This window comes from Solanum stenotomum, chromosome 3 (assembly GCF_019186545.1).
Source record: "Solanum stenotomum isolate F172 chromosome 3, ASM1918654v1, whole genome shotgun sequence".
Taxonomy (NCBI): domain Eukaryota; kingdom Viridiplantae; phylum Streptophyta; class Magnoliopsida; order Solanales; family Solanaceae; genus Solanum; species Solanum stenotomum.
The window spans coordinates 61,322,922-61,336,826 of record NC_064284.1 but is presented as its reverse complement, the minus strand read 5'-3'; the positions used below and the strand labels follow the sequence as shown (position 1 = coordinate 61,336,826).

General features: G+C 33.1%; 2 protein-coding genes across 3 annotated transcripts; both read right to left on the bottom strand.

Moving 5' to 3' along the window:
- Window positions 1-11: 11 nt before the first annotated feature.
- Window positions 12-1,291, bottom strand: LOC125860973 (homeobox-leucine zipper protein ATHB-21-like). Of its 2 annotated transcripts, none has more exons than XM_049541033.1 (3): window positions 1,049-1,291; window positions 535-860; window positions 12-252 (listed from the first exon to the last, which is right to left on the bottom strand). In XM_049541033.1, the coding sequence occupies exons 1-3, from the start codon at window positions 1,131-1,133 to the stop codon at window positions 22-24; spliced, it is 642 nt and encodes a 213-aa protein (XP_049396990.1). In that variant the 5' UTR covers window positions 1,134-1,291; the 3' UTR covers window positions 12-21. The 2 variants fall into 2 exon arrangements, with proteins under 2 accessions (XP_049396990.1, XP_049396989.1); XM_049541032.1 differs by having other exon boundaries at window positions 535-869; window positions 1,049-1,275.
- Window positions 1,292-4,108: 2,817 nt separating this feature from the next.
- Window positions 4,109-5,206, bottom strand: LOC125860223 (homeobox-leucine zipper protein ATHB-40-like). The gene is made up of 3 exons (XM_049540148.1): window positions 5,125-5,206; window positions 4,561-4,886; window positions 4,109-4,339 (listed from the first exon to the last, which is right to left on the bottom strand). The coding sequence occupies exons 1-3, from the start codon at window positions 5,204-5,206 to the stop codon at window positions 4,109-4,111; spliced, it is 639 nt and encodes a 212-aa protein (XP_049396105.1).
- Window positions 5,207-13,905: the final 8,699 nt, after the last annotated feature.

The window sequence follows — 13,905 nt, the reverse complement described above, 5'->3', positions numbered from 1 at the left end:
GATTATAAATTTAAACCCATTCTAATTATCCCAAAGAGTTATATAAGTACTTTGATTATCAGCAACAAAGAACATATTATCATCCATTAATTTCCCCTCCATTCCAAACTCCCCAAGATCAAAATGTTGCTGCTCCATTGAGAATATTGATGAAATTGGGCTATTATTGCTTGAAATATCACTTTTACGTTCCAATAAAAGCTTTTGTATCTCCATTTCTGCTTCACACAATTGCTCTTTCATCTTCAACACCTACAAGGAAAAGGAAAATGTACACATCTAAGTATGAAGGTCAAACTAATAATAAATCTTCGATGAATCTAACACATAGAATCTTCAAATTTTTTTAAACTAAATTTATATATATATATATATATATATATATATATATATATATAAACTACATATGACATACTATTATAAGTCATACTAATATAACAAATTAAAATGAAAAAAATAAACCTTTTTTTTTACTTTATCGATAATTATAATAGTAATGTCACATCAAGTGGAACAGAATGACCACATATGTACCTCAGTTTCAAGACGATATTTCTCAATGATGGTAGTCTCATGTTGAGTCTTTAGCTTGGAGTATTCCTCCTCGATTTTCTTGTTCTTCCATCTAGCCCTCCTGTTTTGGAACCACACCGCGACTTGATGAGGATCAAGGCCAAGCTCAGAAGCAAGCTGGGCCTTCCTCTCCATCTCTAGTTTGTGCTCGTCCCCAAAACTTCGTTCAAGAAGATTAACTTGTTCTTCACTAAGCAACTTCCTCTTCCTCATCACAACTTCACTAGTGTTGTTTCTCCCTTCAACTTTGTTCTTCTTCCTTCTCCTTCGCGGTTCCATCTTCTCTCCTAAAGAGACTAAGGAATAAACATCATGTTTAATTACAACATTAATATTGCAAGTAACACATGTTCAAAGTTGGACGGTAAGGAGTATAACTTTTTTTGAAGAATACAGAGGCAAATATGATCCTTTTCCGTAATTTGTTTATACAATACATACTCAAAGAAATTAAAGTTAAAGTTGTTGTTCTAACCTTGTTCTTGTGCTAATTGGGCGTAAATATGAGGATAGAAGTGAGAGATGAGTTCCATTTGATCATCAACCTTGCTACTTGACATAATCCCTTCCCTTCTCTCTTGTTATTGCTTTTGCTTCTTGATGTAGAAAATGAAATTAAAGTGGATATATAGCTAGAAAGTGTAGAAAGGAATACTTTAAAGAAATTATGGTATTTGGTGGGACTTTATTTTATAGAGCTAGCTAGTCGTATATGGGACTTCTTTCTCTCTTGATGTTCGCATGTCTTGTTCAGAACGACAATAACATATCTAATGTAATTTCACATACGTATAATTTGAGGGTGATATTGACATGTTCAGAACAATAATAACATATCTAATATAATTTCACATACGTTAGAATTTAAGGGTGTTATTAGAATATTGTACGCAAAGACTTTATCTCTATCTTTGTGCGATTTCCATCGGTCAATTGTTTGGAATATTCTATATATATACTAGCTTGAGAGTTGAGCCAATTAGGTGAAAAAACTTTGTTTAATTTGAGAAATGGAAAACGAGGTTGAAAATTTAAGGACATGTAGCTTTGTTGTCTAATTGGTTGGTGAAACTTGTCTAGGTTAATTGGATATATAGCTAGCTAGAAAGCTAATTATCTATAGCTTTAGGCTTTAGCTTAACTAGTTTGTTTGTTAGTATTGTTTTGGCATTTCCTTCAACACCATCTGGACCCTCTTGTTTGAATGGATATATATGGGACCTCTTCACTTTGTCGTTATATTTTATATGGCAGTATTTGATTAGATAGAAAATAATTTAAAAAGAAAAAAAATGATATAGAAGCTAGATTTACATTTCAAAAGTATTATTAAAAAGACGTTTGACCATGGATTTTTTTTCATGAAGTTGAACTTCGGAAAACAACTTTATGCCCTAATAGTTTCAAAGCAATTGGCCTAAAAATTAAATATATGCAAGTGTGCATAATAACTTGCTTGATAATTTGGAAAATGGATGAAGTAAGCCTATATTAAGTTAAATAACATTGGTAGTGGAAACAAATTTAACAATAACAGTGTATTATTATTATTATTATCGCGCTCTACAGGGCCCATTCGGAGGTGGCGCTCCCAACATGATTTTCTCCATACCCAGGGCTCGAATCCGAGACCTCTGATTAAGGGTGAAACACTCACCACAACCCATGTTGCTACAATTATTATTATATAGTGTATGATTGTATGCAAGTGAAATCCTTTTTCTTAAGAATAGTTTAATGGAAAAGATTGAACTTTAAAGTAGATGCGCATGGTGTGGCTAGCTAGGATTCCCTTTAACATGATTTTAACTACTTGTTAATTATAAATTTGGCTCCATGCTTAGTACTAATTGGTTTCATGTATATCCCGACAACTTAAGGTCATGTTTCCCATCTTCAAATTTGGGATTTTAAAAGCTAATTAACACCTAATAAAGATTTGGATCAAAACACCTACTTTATGGCTAATGAAAATCATCCCATCAATGTGTTCGGAAAGTCACAATATATATCGTTTGATCCATTAGTTTATCATGACTGAAATACACATATATTATCGGTATATATATTGTGTATATGTATATAAACTATAGACTATATATATATATATATATATATATATATTAAATTAGATGATCGAATAATTTGAACACATAATTATTTTTATTATTTATTATGTTTTGTTTAACGTTTTAATCCGTACTTACACATACTTGAATCAAAGGTATCTTTATCACGTCACGTGGTACAGTCACTAACTTAGCCGGTAACCTCGTAATTACTAATTTTCCTTCTTTTATGCTTTAGTGGTCCTCATTTAATAATTTAATTATATATAGATCTTAGTTAAATTTTAGATAGCTTTATTATTATTATTAATATAATTAATTATCTAATTTGGTCCGTACATTTGCTAATTCAATCATTTGTCCAAAACGCCAAACTCATTGGACAGCTATTATGCCACTAAAACACACATGATCATAATATTTCCAAGACCAAGGGATACCAAACAAATTTTCCAAACTACTAAGGGGACATTTGCACATAATTTTTTTAATTTAAAAAAAGCATTATTTGAAAAAAATAATTTAAAAATGATATTTCAAAATTGGAGTTATGTTTAGAAATGAATAAAATTTGAAAAAAATATTTTTTTGAGTAATATAGAGTAACCAAACATGATTACGAAATAAGCATAATACATAACTATGACTTGGCGTCAGCTGACAACTATGACCTTTAACTTTGATTTTGCATAAGTAGAGACTTAAACTTGTATAAAATTGAACAAATAGACACAGTCGTCCTATATGGCACCCTACATGACAATTTTGTGTCCTACGTGTATTATGCCATTAGGATACATGTGCTTAGTTAAACTTGTTAAATTTTATACAAGTTTTAGTGCTTACTTGTGCACACTCAAATTGGAGGGCATAGTTATCCGCTGAAACTAAGTTAAAGATCATGTTTATGTATTATGCCTTCCGGAATACAAAGAGTGTAGGAGTAGTTGTAGCAACACAAACATTTAGGTGAGTCAGTACTAATCCAACATCTTATTTCATGAACCAAACGATCTCTTAATCAACTATTTCCTCAGTCTCAAATTATATATTATGATTTTTACAAGTAATTGTCTCAAAATATTTTTCATTAGAGGCTCAAGATAAAATTAATTATTTTTTCTCATTTTATATTTTATAGTAATTGTTCTGGAAAACTACAAAATCTTAATAGAGAAAAATATTTAATGAAAAGAGATTCATGTCTGAAGACATTGATGAGGGTAAAGTAGTAAAAAATCCCTCCTAATTAATGTTATATTAAGAGAGATGTAAAAGAAAAGCACGATAAATAATTTGATACAGATCCATTTGGCAAAAGAATAGGGAATGTATAAAAAAATTATAGTTTACCGGAAAGGATGTATATACATTAGGTGATGATTCATTATGTACAATTAAAACTTAAACAAGGATGATCATAATATCATACATTTAGGATTATAATAAATTTAAACCCATTCTAGCTAATTATCCCAAAGAGTCACATAATTGCTTTGATAATCAGCAACAAAGAACATATTGTCATCCATTAATTGCCCTTCTATTCCAAACTCCCCAAGATTAAAATGTGGCTGCTCCATTGAAAATATTGATGAAGTTGGGCTATTATTGCTTGAAATATCACTTTTATGTTCCAATAATAGCCTTTCTATCTTCTTTTCTGCTTCACACAGTTGCTCTTTCATCTTCAACACCTACAAGGAAAGTGTACACTTAGTAAGAGGGTTAAACTAATAAATCTTCAATGAATCTGAACACATAGAGTCTTCAAAAATTTTAAACTAAAATTTATATAAATATATATATAAGTCATACTAATAATTAACAAATTAAAATAAAAGAACTTTTTTTTAACTCTATTGATAATTATAATAGTAGTGTCACATCAAGTTACACAAAAGGACCACATATGTACCTCAGTTTCAAGACGATATTTCTCAGTGATGGTATCCTCATGTTTAGTCTTTAACTTGGAGTATTCCTCCTCGAGCTTCTTGTTCTTCCATCTAGCCCTCTTGTTCTGGAACCACACCGCGACTTGGTGAGGATCAAGGCCAAGCTCAGAAGCAAGCTTGGCCTTCCTCTCTGTCTCTAGCTTGTGTTGGTCCCCAAAACTCCATTCAAGAAGATTAACTTGTTCTTCACTAAGCAACTTCCTCTTCCTCATCACTACTTCACTAGTGTTGTTTCTTCCTTCAACTTTGTTCTTCTTCCTTCTCCTTCGCGGTTTCACCGTCTCTTCTAAAGAGACAAAAGTATAAAAATCATGTTTAATTAATAAAGGTGTGTCTATAGGAGATCTAATTAAAACAGTTCAAGAGTAAATATGTGTTGATCAAAGTTGGACGATTAGAAAGTATATAGAATGGTGAATATAACTTTGTTTGAAGAGTACAAAGGTAAATTTGATCCTTTTCCGTAAAAAAAAACTACAACTAATCCTACTCCAAGAAATTAAAGTTGAAGTTGTAATTCTAACCTTGTTGTGCTAATTGGGAGTAAATTTTAGGATAGAAATGAGAGATGAGTTCCATTTGATCATCAACCTTGCTGCCTGTCATATTTAATCCCTCGCTTGATGTAATGAAATTAAAGACTTTGAAGAAAATGGTACTTGGTGGGACTTTATTTATATAGAGCTAGTTGTACCTTTATTCTCATCATGATCACATGTTCTTGTTCAGATTCCATCAGTCAATTGTTTGGAATCTTCTATATGCTACCATGAGCACATAAATTTTATCAATAGTCGTTCAACTTTGAGTTTGTTATGATAAATTCACTAGACTTTTTTACATAAAGTCATTTCAAGTTTATCGTAGTTCAAAAATAATTTTTTTATTTTTTTTATCAATAAAAGTCATTATGTTGGGAAACATGTGATCCCCAACATATTATTTTTGCAATTAATTATTTTGAAAGTGTCCACATTTGTTTGTATAATTTCCAAGAAGTTTTTTAAGGGGTAAATTAGTAAAATTATATTTTTATTTATGATCTTTTATTACGCGTGTAAAAAGAAAAATGATCAACTAATATGAGACAGAAGAAGTACTTCATCCATTCACTTTTACTTGTCACTTATACACTCCTAAAATAGATTTTCATTTTTATTTGTCACTTCTGACATATCTAGAAAAGACAATAGTTTTTTTCCATGTTTTACCTAAATACTTATTTTTCAAAACATCATTTAATTAATAGAGATAGTTTAGTAAAATACTTACATTAATAATTATTTTTTAATGAATATATCAAATCAAACTATGACAAATGAACATAAATGGAGAGAGTATTAACTTCTGGTCTTCTTTTAACATTCAAATGTCCAATTATTGGTAATTTATTATTCATGCAAGTTGGAGTTATGTTATGCAAGAAGGTAGAGACTCATTAGTAGGGGCCGGGGGTCCTGGGTTTGATCCGAACTCTCTTTAATGAAAATTATATTATTTATATATGATTATAATTTATTTTTATATATATATAGTAGATGTGTTGGATCCCATTCAATTTCTTCGTATGATTGTTTCTTCATATTTTAAACCTCTCCTAACTCAATTTTTTTTGCTATTACACTGCTCATTAGGGTTAAGATAATTAATTTATTCATGTTCCGAATTCTTATATAAGAGCAAGTTATATATTTGTCTCATTTATCAAAGCAATAATTATCTTTATGAAGTAGCTATATATATATGTATGTATGTATAAAACCCGATTTGTTATTTTGAAAAATTTTCATAAAAACTACCATTTCATCTCTCCCGATATTAAGCCCGAGTTATTTTTCTCTGAATGAATTTTGGAATTGGTTTTAAAGATTTGAGTAAAAAGTTGTGACTTATGTAAGTTTATTAATTTGAAAGGCTAAAGTTATTTAAAAGTGATTTTCGATATCTTTTGAAGTTTTGAGTGTCAGAATGAAATTCTTTCGATTTCATAGTCTCGGAATGTGGGAATTGTTCTAAGTGAGTTGTCAGTTTTAGATTTGGAGTCTTTTTTAGGATTTGAGGTTCTAAGTTGTTATTGTTGAGATTTTAGCATTTGGATTGACTTTGATCAACATTTGGGGCTCAGATGTTCGAATCAAAATTCGAGATTTCCGTTGGATTTTGGGGAATGATTTTAGACCTAAGTGAGGTCTTGGTTGAATTTTCAGAGGTCCCAAGATTGAGTTAGACTTTTTAGGCATTTTATTGTTTCTTGTTGTAACATCTCGCAACTAGAAATAACTAGAAGGAAGTTTAAAATCTGGAAATAGTTATTTTTGGAAAGTATAAGGAAATCTGGAAAATTTTAAGTAAGTTAAAGTGAGTTTTTGGTCAACTTCAAATGACCATAACTCCTAGCTCAGGATGAGTTCAGTGTAGTTCCAGAAATGGTTGGAAAGCTCTTGGAATGATCTTTCCAACGCCGCTAATTTTGGGCGATTCCGAGTTTGGATGAGTGAGTTAAGCCCTTTGGAAGTTGGGCTATTGGAATAAGGAAAGTCCAATCCGGATTTTTAAGGGGTAGTTTGGTCTTTTCCTTACCCAACTTAATTAATTAATTTTTGGTAATATTTTTAGGGGCTAAACTGACTGGGATCAGTTTACGCTTTTGAAAAATAGAGTTAGGGTTTTTGGAGAAAGAACACAAGAGAAAAAGAGAAGAGGAAAAGCAAGATTCATCATTTCGAAAGGATTTGATCTCGGATTTCTTCAAGGATTTGATCCCACCAGGTATGTGAGTCTCTCATAGCGTTGGGTTCATTCACCCACGCGCCAAGCATGTTTAATTCAGTGAAATTCATCCTAGAAGAGTTGGAAAATTGATGTTCTTGACAAATATTCTTGAATTCGAAAGTTGTTAGCGAATTAGGATAAATTGAGAAGTTTATGAGATCCTTACATTGAGTTTAGGGTTGCTTTGAGTTAGTTTCTTGAGTATACATGCAGGGCATTGGGATTTAAAATGAATTTAAGGAAGATAATCGAATTTAGGTGGATTGAGGTTGAAAAACGAAGAAGGAAAAAGTCGAGTAAGGTTCATGAAACAAGTCCGCGACTCCCCTAGTGAACAAAAATCTACTCCGCGTCGCGGAGAGGACGCGGACTCCACTGTCTCAAAATTTAATTTCGTGAATAATTATTAAGGAACATCTCCGCGTCGCAAACTTGTTCCAAGACGGTGATTTCGTAACTTTTCTCAAGTTTAGCTATTCCAAATCATTCCTAAACATCAAGAGACCTTTCCTATCACAAATCATAATCTTTGAATCCATAATTCAAATTCAAGGAAAGTAAAGAGTAAAGTCAAAAGAAGTCAAGAGTTAGTAAGAGAAGTTCATTTCAAGTTTTCATAAGTCTTTTACAAACGTTTTAACTTTGTTTTAAGAATTAAGTTTTGTAGTTGAGTAAAGAGTAAGAGCAAAGTTCATTTTCTTTAAAATGATATATGGGAACTAAGTATTTCCAAAAGTAAATGTTTTCACATTTGAGATGAGAGGAAACTGAGATTTCCAAAAGAGTTTTGAACAACAAAAAGGGAACATTGATTCCAAGAGAGTTTTTTAAGCTAAGTTTGAGCAATTACCTCAAACCAAAGAAGAAGTTGTTTTAAAAAAATATGAGCAAAGTATATTTTGGGAGTAGTATTGAGCACCGATATGGGGACGCGAGTTCATATTAACTCAAGCCCCCATAAACCATGTAGCCCATCATGGGCAGAAAAAGGATCATACTTTTAGATGATTCCTTAGTGCTTTTTAGCATAGACTAGTGGATCGACTTAGTAGTTCAGGTTCTATACCAATGGAAAGGTATAGGACGGTCCTTGGCAACGTGAGGTAAAATGTTGTACCATCACTTAGGCTCATAGTGATGGTTGCCGGTTAGAGAATCTCCCACAGAAGTTATATTACTTTCTAAATGAGTAAAGTTAAGTTTGTTATTGCTTTATCTTTAACGAACTAAGATTGTTTTCAGTTGTTTTATAAGCTTTATATATATATATATATTGCATGTGTTTTATTGCTTTATATTGAGTTGAGTATTCATGAGTTGAGAAGAGCCTGGTAAGTGTTTCTTTCAGAACCTCTATCAAGCCTATGTTTGTTAGCATTCCAACTTGCATACTCGTACATTCAATGTACTGATGTCAGTTGGCCTGCATCGTCTTATGATGCAGACGTAGGTAACCAGGATCAGCATCCAGCGCCTCGTTGATCCAGCTTGAACATTCAGAGTATGTTAGTGAGCCTCCTTGTATTCCGGAGGACTCCTTTATTTGCTTTCTAGTCTTTCATATATTAGGATGAACGGGGTCCTGTCCCGATATCCCTCTTTGTTTTAGAGGCTTCATAGATAGTTAGTAGTTTAGTAATCCTTGCATTATCATTCTTATGTTAAAGACTTGGGTTGCCACTTTTGGCCAAGTTGAATGCTCAATCCTTAAAACATTCTCAGTTATTTTATTATTCAGTTCAGTTAAGTTCATTGATCATTATAGATATGAATATTGTCTTTCGCTGAGTTAAGTAAGTCAAGCCAAGGGTTCGCTTGGGGCCAGCAATAGTCTTCGAGTGTCAGTCCCGCCCAGGGTGTAGGCTCGGGGCATGACACATGTGACTTTCACTGATTTCGGGTCAAGGTGAACTCAGATTCGTGCTTCAATGGTTCCATTAAGTCTAAAACACTGAGTTTAGTCAAATTACATATATGATTTGTATATACGGGGTTTCGAACGAATCCCGAGGATTCATTCGATGAATTTTGTGTTGGCTAAATTGTGTTGAAGGCTAAGTCTGCAATACCTCGCGATCACGATAGGGTATTCACTTTCGTGAACCTCGCGATTGCGAGACCTTGATCGCAAAGGTGAGGGAGGTGAGACCTCAGACCTTCACAATAGCGAAGGGTTTGTTTGCGATTGGGACCTTCGCGAAAGCAAAAGTTGAGAATTTTGTTGGGGTTTGCTTTTGCAACATCAGAGACCCTTTTTGGCATGTCTTTTATACACCATTTTCTCCATTTTGAGCTTTGTAAAATCCTTGGAGACGATTTGGAAGAGATTGTTTGTGCTAAATCATTTGGGTAAGACTTTGTGATCCTTAAACTTCATTTTCTTTTTATCATATATGATTTTAACATCAAAACATAGGATTTCGATTGACAAATAGAAAGGTTTTTTAAGAACTTGAGTTCTAAGTTAAAACGGTGATTGTGAACTTGTTTTAATTTCTTTTTCGAAATGGTTTTCACCAATGAGTTCCAAATGCCTTGGATAACATTTTCAAGTAAAAGATTTTCAAATTCAAACCTTATTTTTGAAATTGGGTTCTTGAGTTGATTTGACTCATTTTTCAAAATGTATGAATAAGGTGTTGCTATTTTCGCAATCTTATTGTGATTATTTGATTTAATTAGATTGTGTGGCTTTGGACATTATCCGGAAAGGGAAGGCTCAAGTCTTGGATTGACTTTTTGATTGAATTGAGGTAACTGATCTTCTAAACCTTGTAACTTGTCTAACGTATGTTTCCCTTCATTTTATGTGTTGGCGAGTAATATGAATGAGGTGATAGGTTCAATTATTCCACTTGATTGATAAAGACAATGTGTTCATAATCATGCTTCATGAATTTCCTTGTTGTGGACCCTATTTTGTTGATTAATGAAGTGCTTTGATGGCATTATTGTGGACTTGAATTGCTTGAGATGTTGTCTTTTTTTTTTATGGTGTGAAATTTCTTATTTGTGTTTATTGTTGTGCACTCTAATGAGACATGTGTTATTATGCTGAAGGGAGATGGTTCTGGCTAGTCATGTGATATAAAGCCGAAGGGAAATGATTCTGACTAGTGATGTGATATAAAGTCGAAGGGAAATGGTTCCAGCTAGTGATATGATATAAATCTGAAGGGAAATGGTTCTAGCTAGTAAAATTGTGCAGAAGAAAAATGATTCCGGCAAGTGATACTATATTAAGCCAATGAGAAATGATTTCGGCTAGTGATAGAAAATGATTATGGTAAGTATTTGATTATTGTGATTTTAAACGACCTACTCCCGTCGTTATATAAAAGCCAACAGAAAAAAAATTGGGTCAGAAAAAATTTTCGTAGTAACTTGAGAATTACTAGCCTAGTCCAGATTTGAACGAAATCGAAGGCAGTGAGGTCTAGGGAAATCTGGTGATGAATGAGAGAGTTGATAATGAATTTGATTACATGAGTGGATAGCTAAGACGTTAAGGAACCCGTACGACTTTACAAAATGAAATTCGGGGGAGTAGAACTCTCGAAACTAATCGTAGCGTGAACAGGTAGTTTCTGAGTGTTATGAATTGAAGGTGTGTTGTGAAATTGGGGTTTGAAACTCTAAATTCAACTCTCTCTTTTCGTGCAAACCGTTAGGGTGAAATTATTCCCGTCAGGGCGGGGCCGCTATGGTGAGTTGAGTCCCGCTACGGAGGGACAATCGCGATTTAAGTCAGAAATAAACCCCAAAAATGTCATTATTCTGCAAACTTCGCTTTTAAGAGTTAGGAGACGACCCCAGGCGATGTCTTGGCAGTTTTCCTCTACTTTTGGTGCAAAATCCTCCACTTTTGGTGCAACAGGTAAGAATTTTATTCCCCTAATCCGTTTTTCGATCGGTAGATCTTAGATTCTTGGTTAATTACTATTGGGGGAAAGTTTTCGGACTGAATTTGATGGTGGGAAAAACCCTAGTTGCACCTTAGGATCATGGGTTTGGTCTAGGATTATTAGGTTTGTATAATCCGAGTAAATTATACCTTAATTATTGATCCTCGTATTAAATTGATTGTTTGTAGACCTTGAACAAGCGGAAAGAATCCGAAAAGGAAAGAATCAAGTTTCTTAGGAGGATTCAAGCTTGTTTTCGAGGTAGGTGATGGTTTGATTTCTTGTTTGTGTGATGTATTTTAGTTATTGCTTCATTGTAATGTGTGTATGTATGCGAATGTTGCACTATTGATCACACCTAATGCAATTGAGTATGAATGGATGATTGTATGCCATGAACCAACACTTGATTGTATAATTTTGAGAATGTACATTGTGATTGTGATTGTGATTGTGATTGTGGCTTGTTGAATGAATCGGGTGTTACGTTCCAACACACTAACTGGATCGGATGTCATGTACCAACATACATATTGGAACGGGTGTCACATTCCAACACACTAACTTGGATCGGGTGTCACGATCCGGCAAACTAACAGTTTGGGTATGGGTTCCTTGAAATGATCAATAACTTGTTATATATGTGTATTAATGAGAATGTGAAATGGTACATTGCTCCTTAAATGATAACTGATATTGAATATGTTTGGTATATGCATGTTTACTATGTTGTGACTGCTTTATATGTTTCACTTACAGAAATAGCCGTGTGATTCTACCAGTACACTGTGGTTGTGTACTGATACTGCACTTGCTTTTTTTTTGTTAAGTATAGGGCATCTTCAAGCGGCTACTGACAGATCTCGTTTAGGAAATCAGTGATCAAATCGAATTCAAGGGTGAGCCAGTTCTTCCAGGCTGCCATGAGTTCTCCTTTTTTCTCAGTCCATCTTATTCGGACTTAGATTAGTACTCTAGATGATAAGTTGTTTTAGTGTTCGGGGTTGTACCCCCTTTCCTTAAGACTTGTTGAACTTTAGAGTTTTGGTACATTAACTTTTAGGTTCTAGGCGTTGTTTCCGCAAATATTTAGTAATGGTTTGTTAAACTTTCATAGTTTATGGGAACTCCAGTTTAATTCTACATTTAAACCTGCTTTCGTATCTGTAAATGCTTAGTTCTTGGGTTAGCTGATTAGTATTAATGGTTCTCCCACCGGAGGATTAGTGTGAGTGTCAATCACGACGATCTGGTTCGTGACATGATTTGATGAACTTGATACTTGAGATTGATCTACCTAATGCTTGTAATTCATCTACTTGATACTTGTGATTGATCTACTTGATAATTGTGATTGATCTACTTGACACTTGTGATTGTCATACTTGATACTTGTTGGTTGTTGAACTGTGCCCGTTGGACTATAATTGTTTAAGTCTTGTGAACTATGTATTGTGAAACTATTAGATTGAGCTGATTTCTATGCAGGTTGTACTTTGAGGAGGTTCGGTTGGGATCAAAGGAGTACTCGTATTCTAGCTAGTTTTGCCTTGTTTATTTGGTTACTTCCATAGTACCGTGTTGGTTGGTACTCACTCATTTCTTCTACACTTGTGTAGGTTCCGATCCCGAAGCTGTGTGATTGCTCTACTAGTTACATCTGAGGCTTGTCGAAGGAATAAGAGGTAGCTGCTTGTCATTCTGACCGACCCTCTTCTTCCTTTATGTATATGCTTTGTTCTACTTGAGAAACAAAAACTTTGAGAATTGTACTTTATCTTTCGATTCGGTATTAATACGTTAGTGACTTGTACACGTGACAACCAGGTTTTGGGGGCTATATGAGAATGAATAAGTTTGCCGCTCTTATGTTATTATTTCTTACTTTCCGCTTTTCTTTCGTGTTGTTGGGTAGAGAGTGACTTATCTTAATGGGGATAGACAAGGGTCATCACGTCCATTTTAGATCGTATTAACTATTATTTTAATGAATAACTACACAACATAATTTTTTATTTAATCATATTATTACTTTTTCAAAAAAGGTTGAACTATGAACAGATGCGCATGGCAAGGAATATTGTCATGATACCGTTTTCTATGATACCGTTTCTACAATCACATAGACTTAAATCCATTATTGAATCTTACTTAGTGGAATATTGTCTTGAAATAAAATCTCAATTTTAGCAACCATTTCATTAGATATCTTATGATTAGAATTCTTCACGTTTATTAAGAAAAAAAATAATAAATGTAAGATATAATGTACTAAGTTACTCCTATTTATTATTCCTCCGTCTCATATTAGTTGTCCACCTTACTAAGTCAAGAAAATATTTTTAAAAATTTCTTCTAAATTACCTTTGCAATTAACTCTTTTTGAAAGTGTTTATATTTGTTTGTAAAATTCCAAGAAGTTCTTTAAGTGGCGAAGAAGTAAATTATCGTCTTATTTATGATTTCTCAAACATCGTTTAAAATAAAAAGTAATCAATTAATATGAAAATGAGGGAGTAGATATCTTTTGAGAATTGAACACTATTAAAAGTACGATTTTTTTAAATATAAGAGTATAATTGAAAACCATTAGTTTTTTAATTTTAAATATATGAAGCGATACTTATC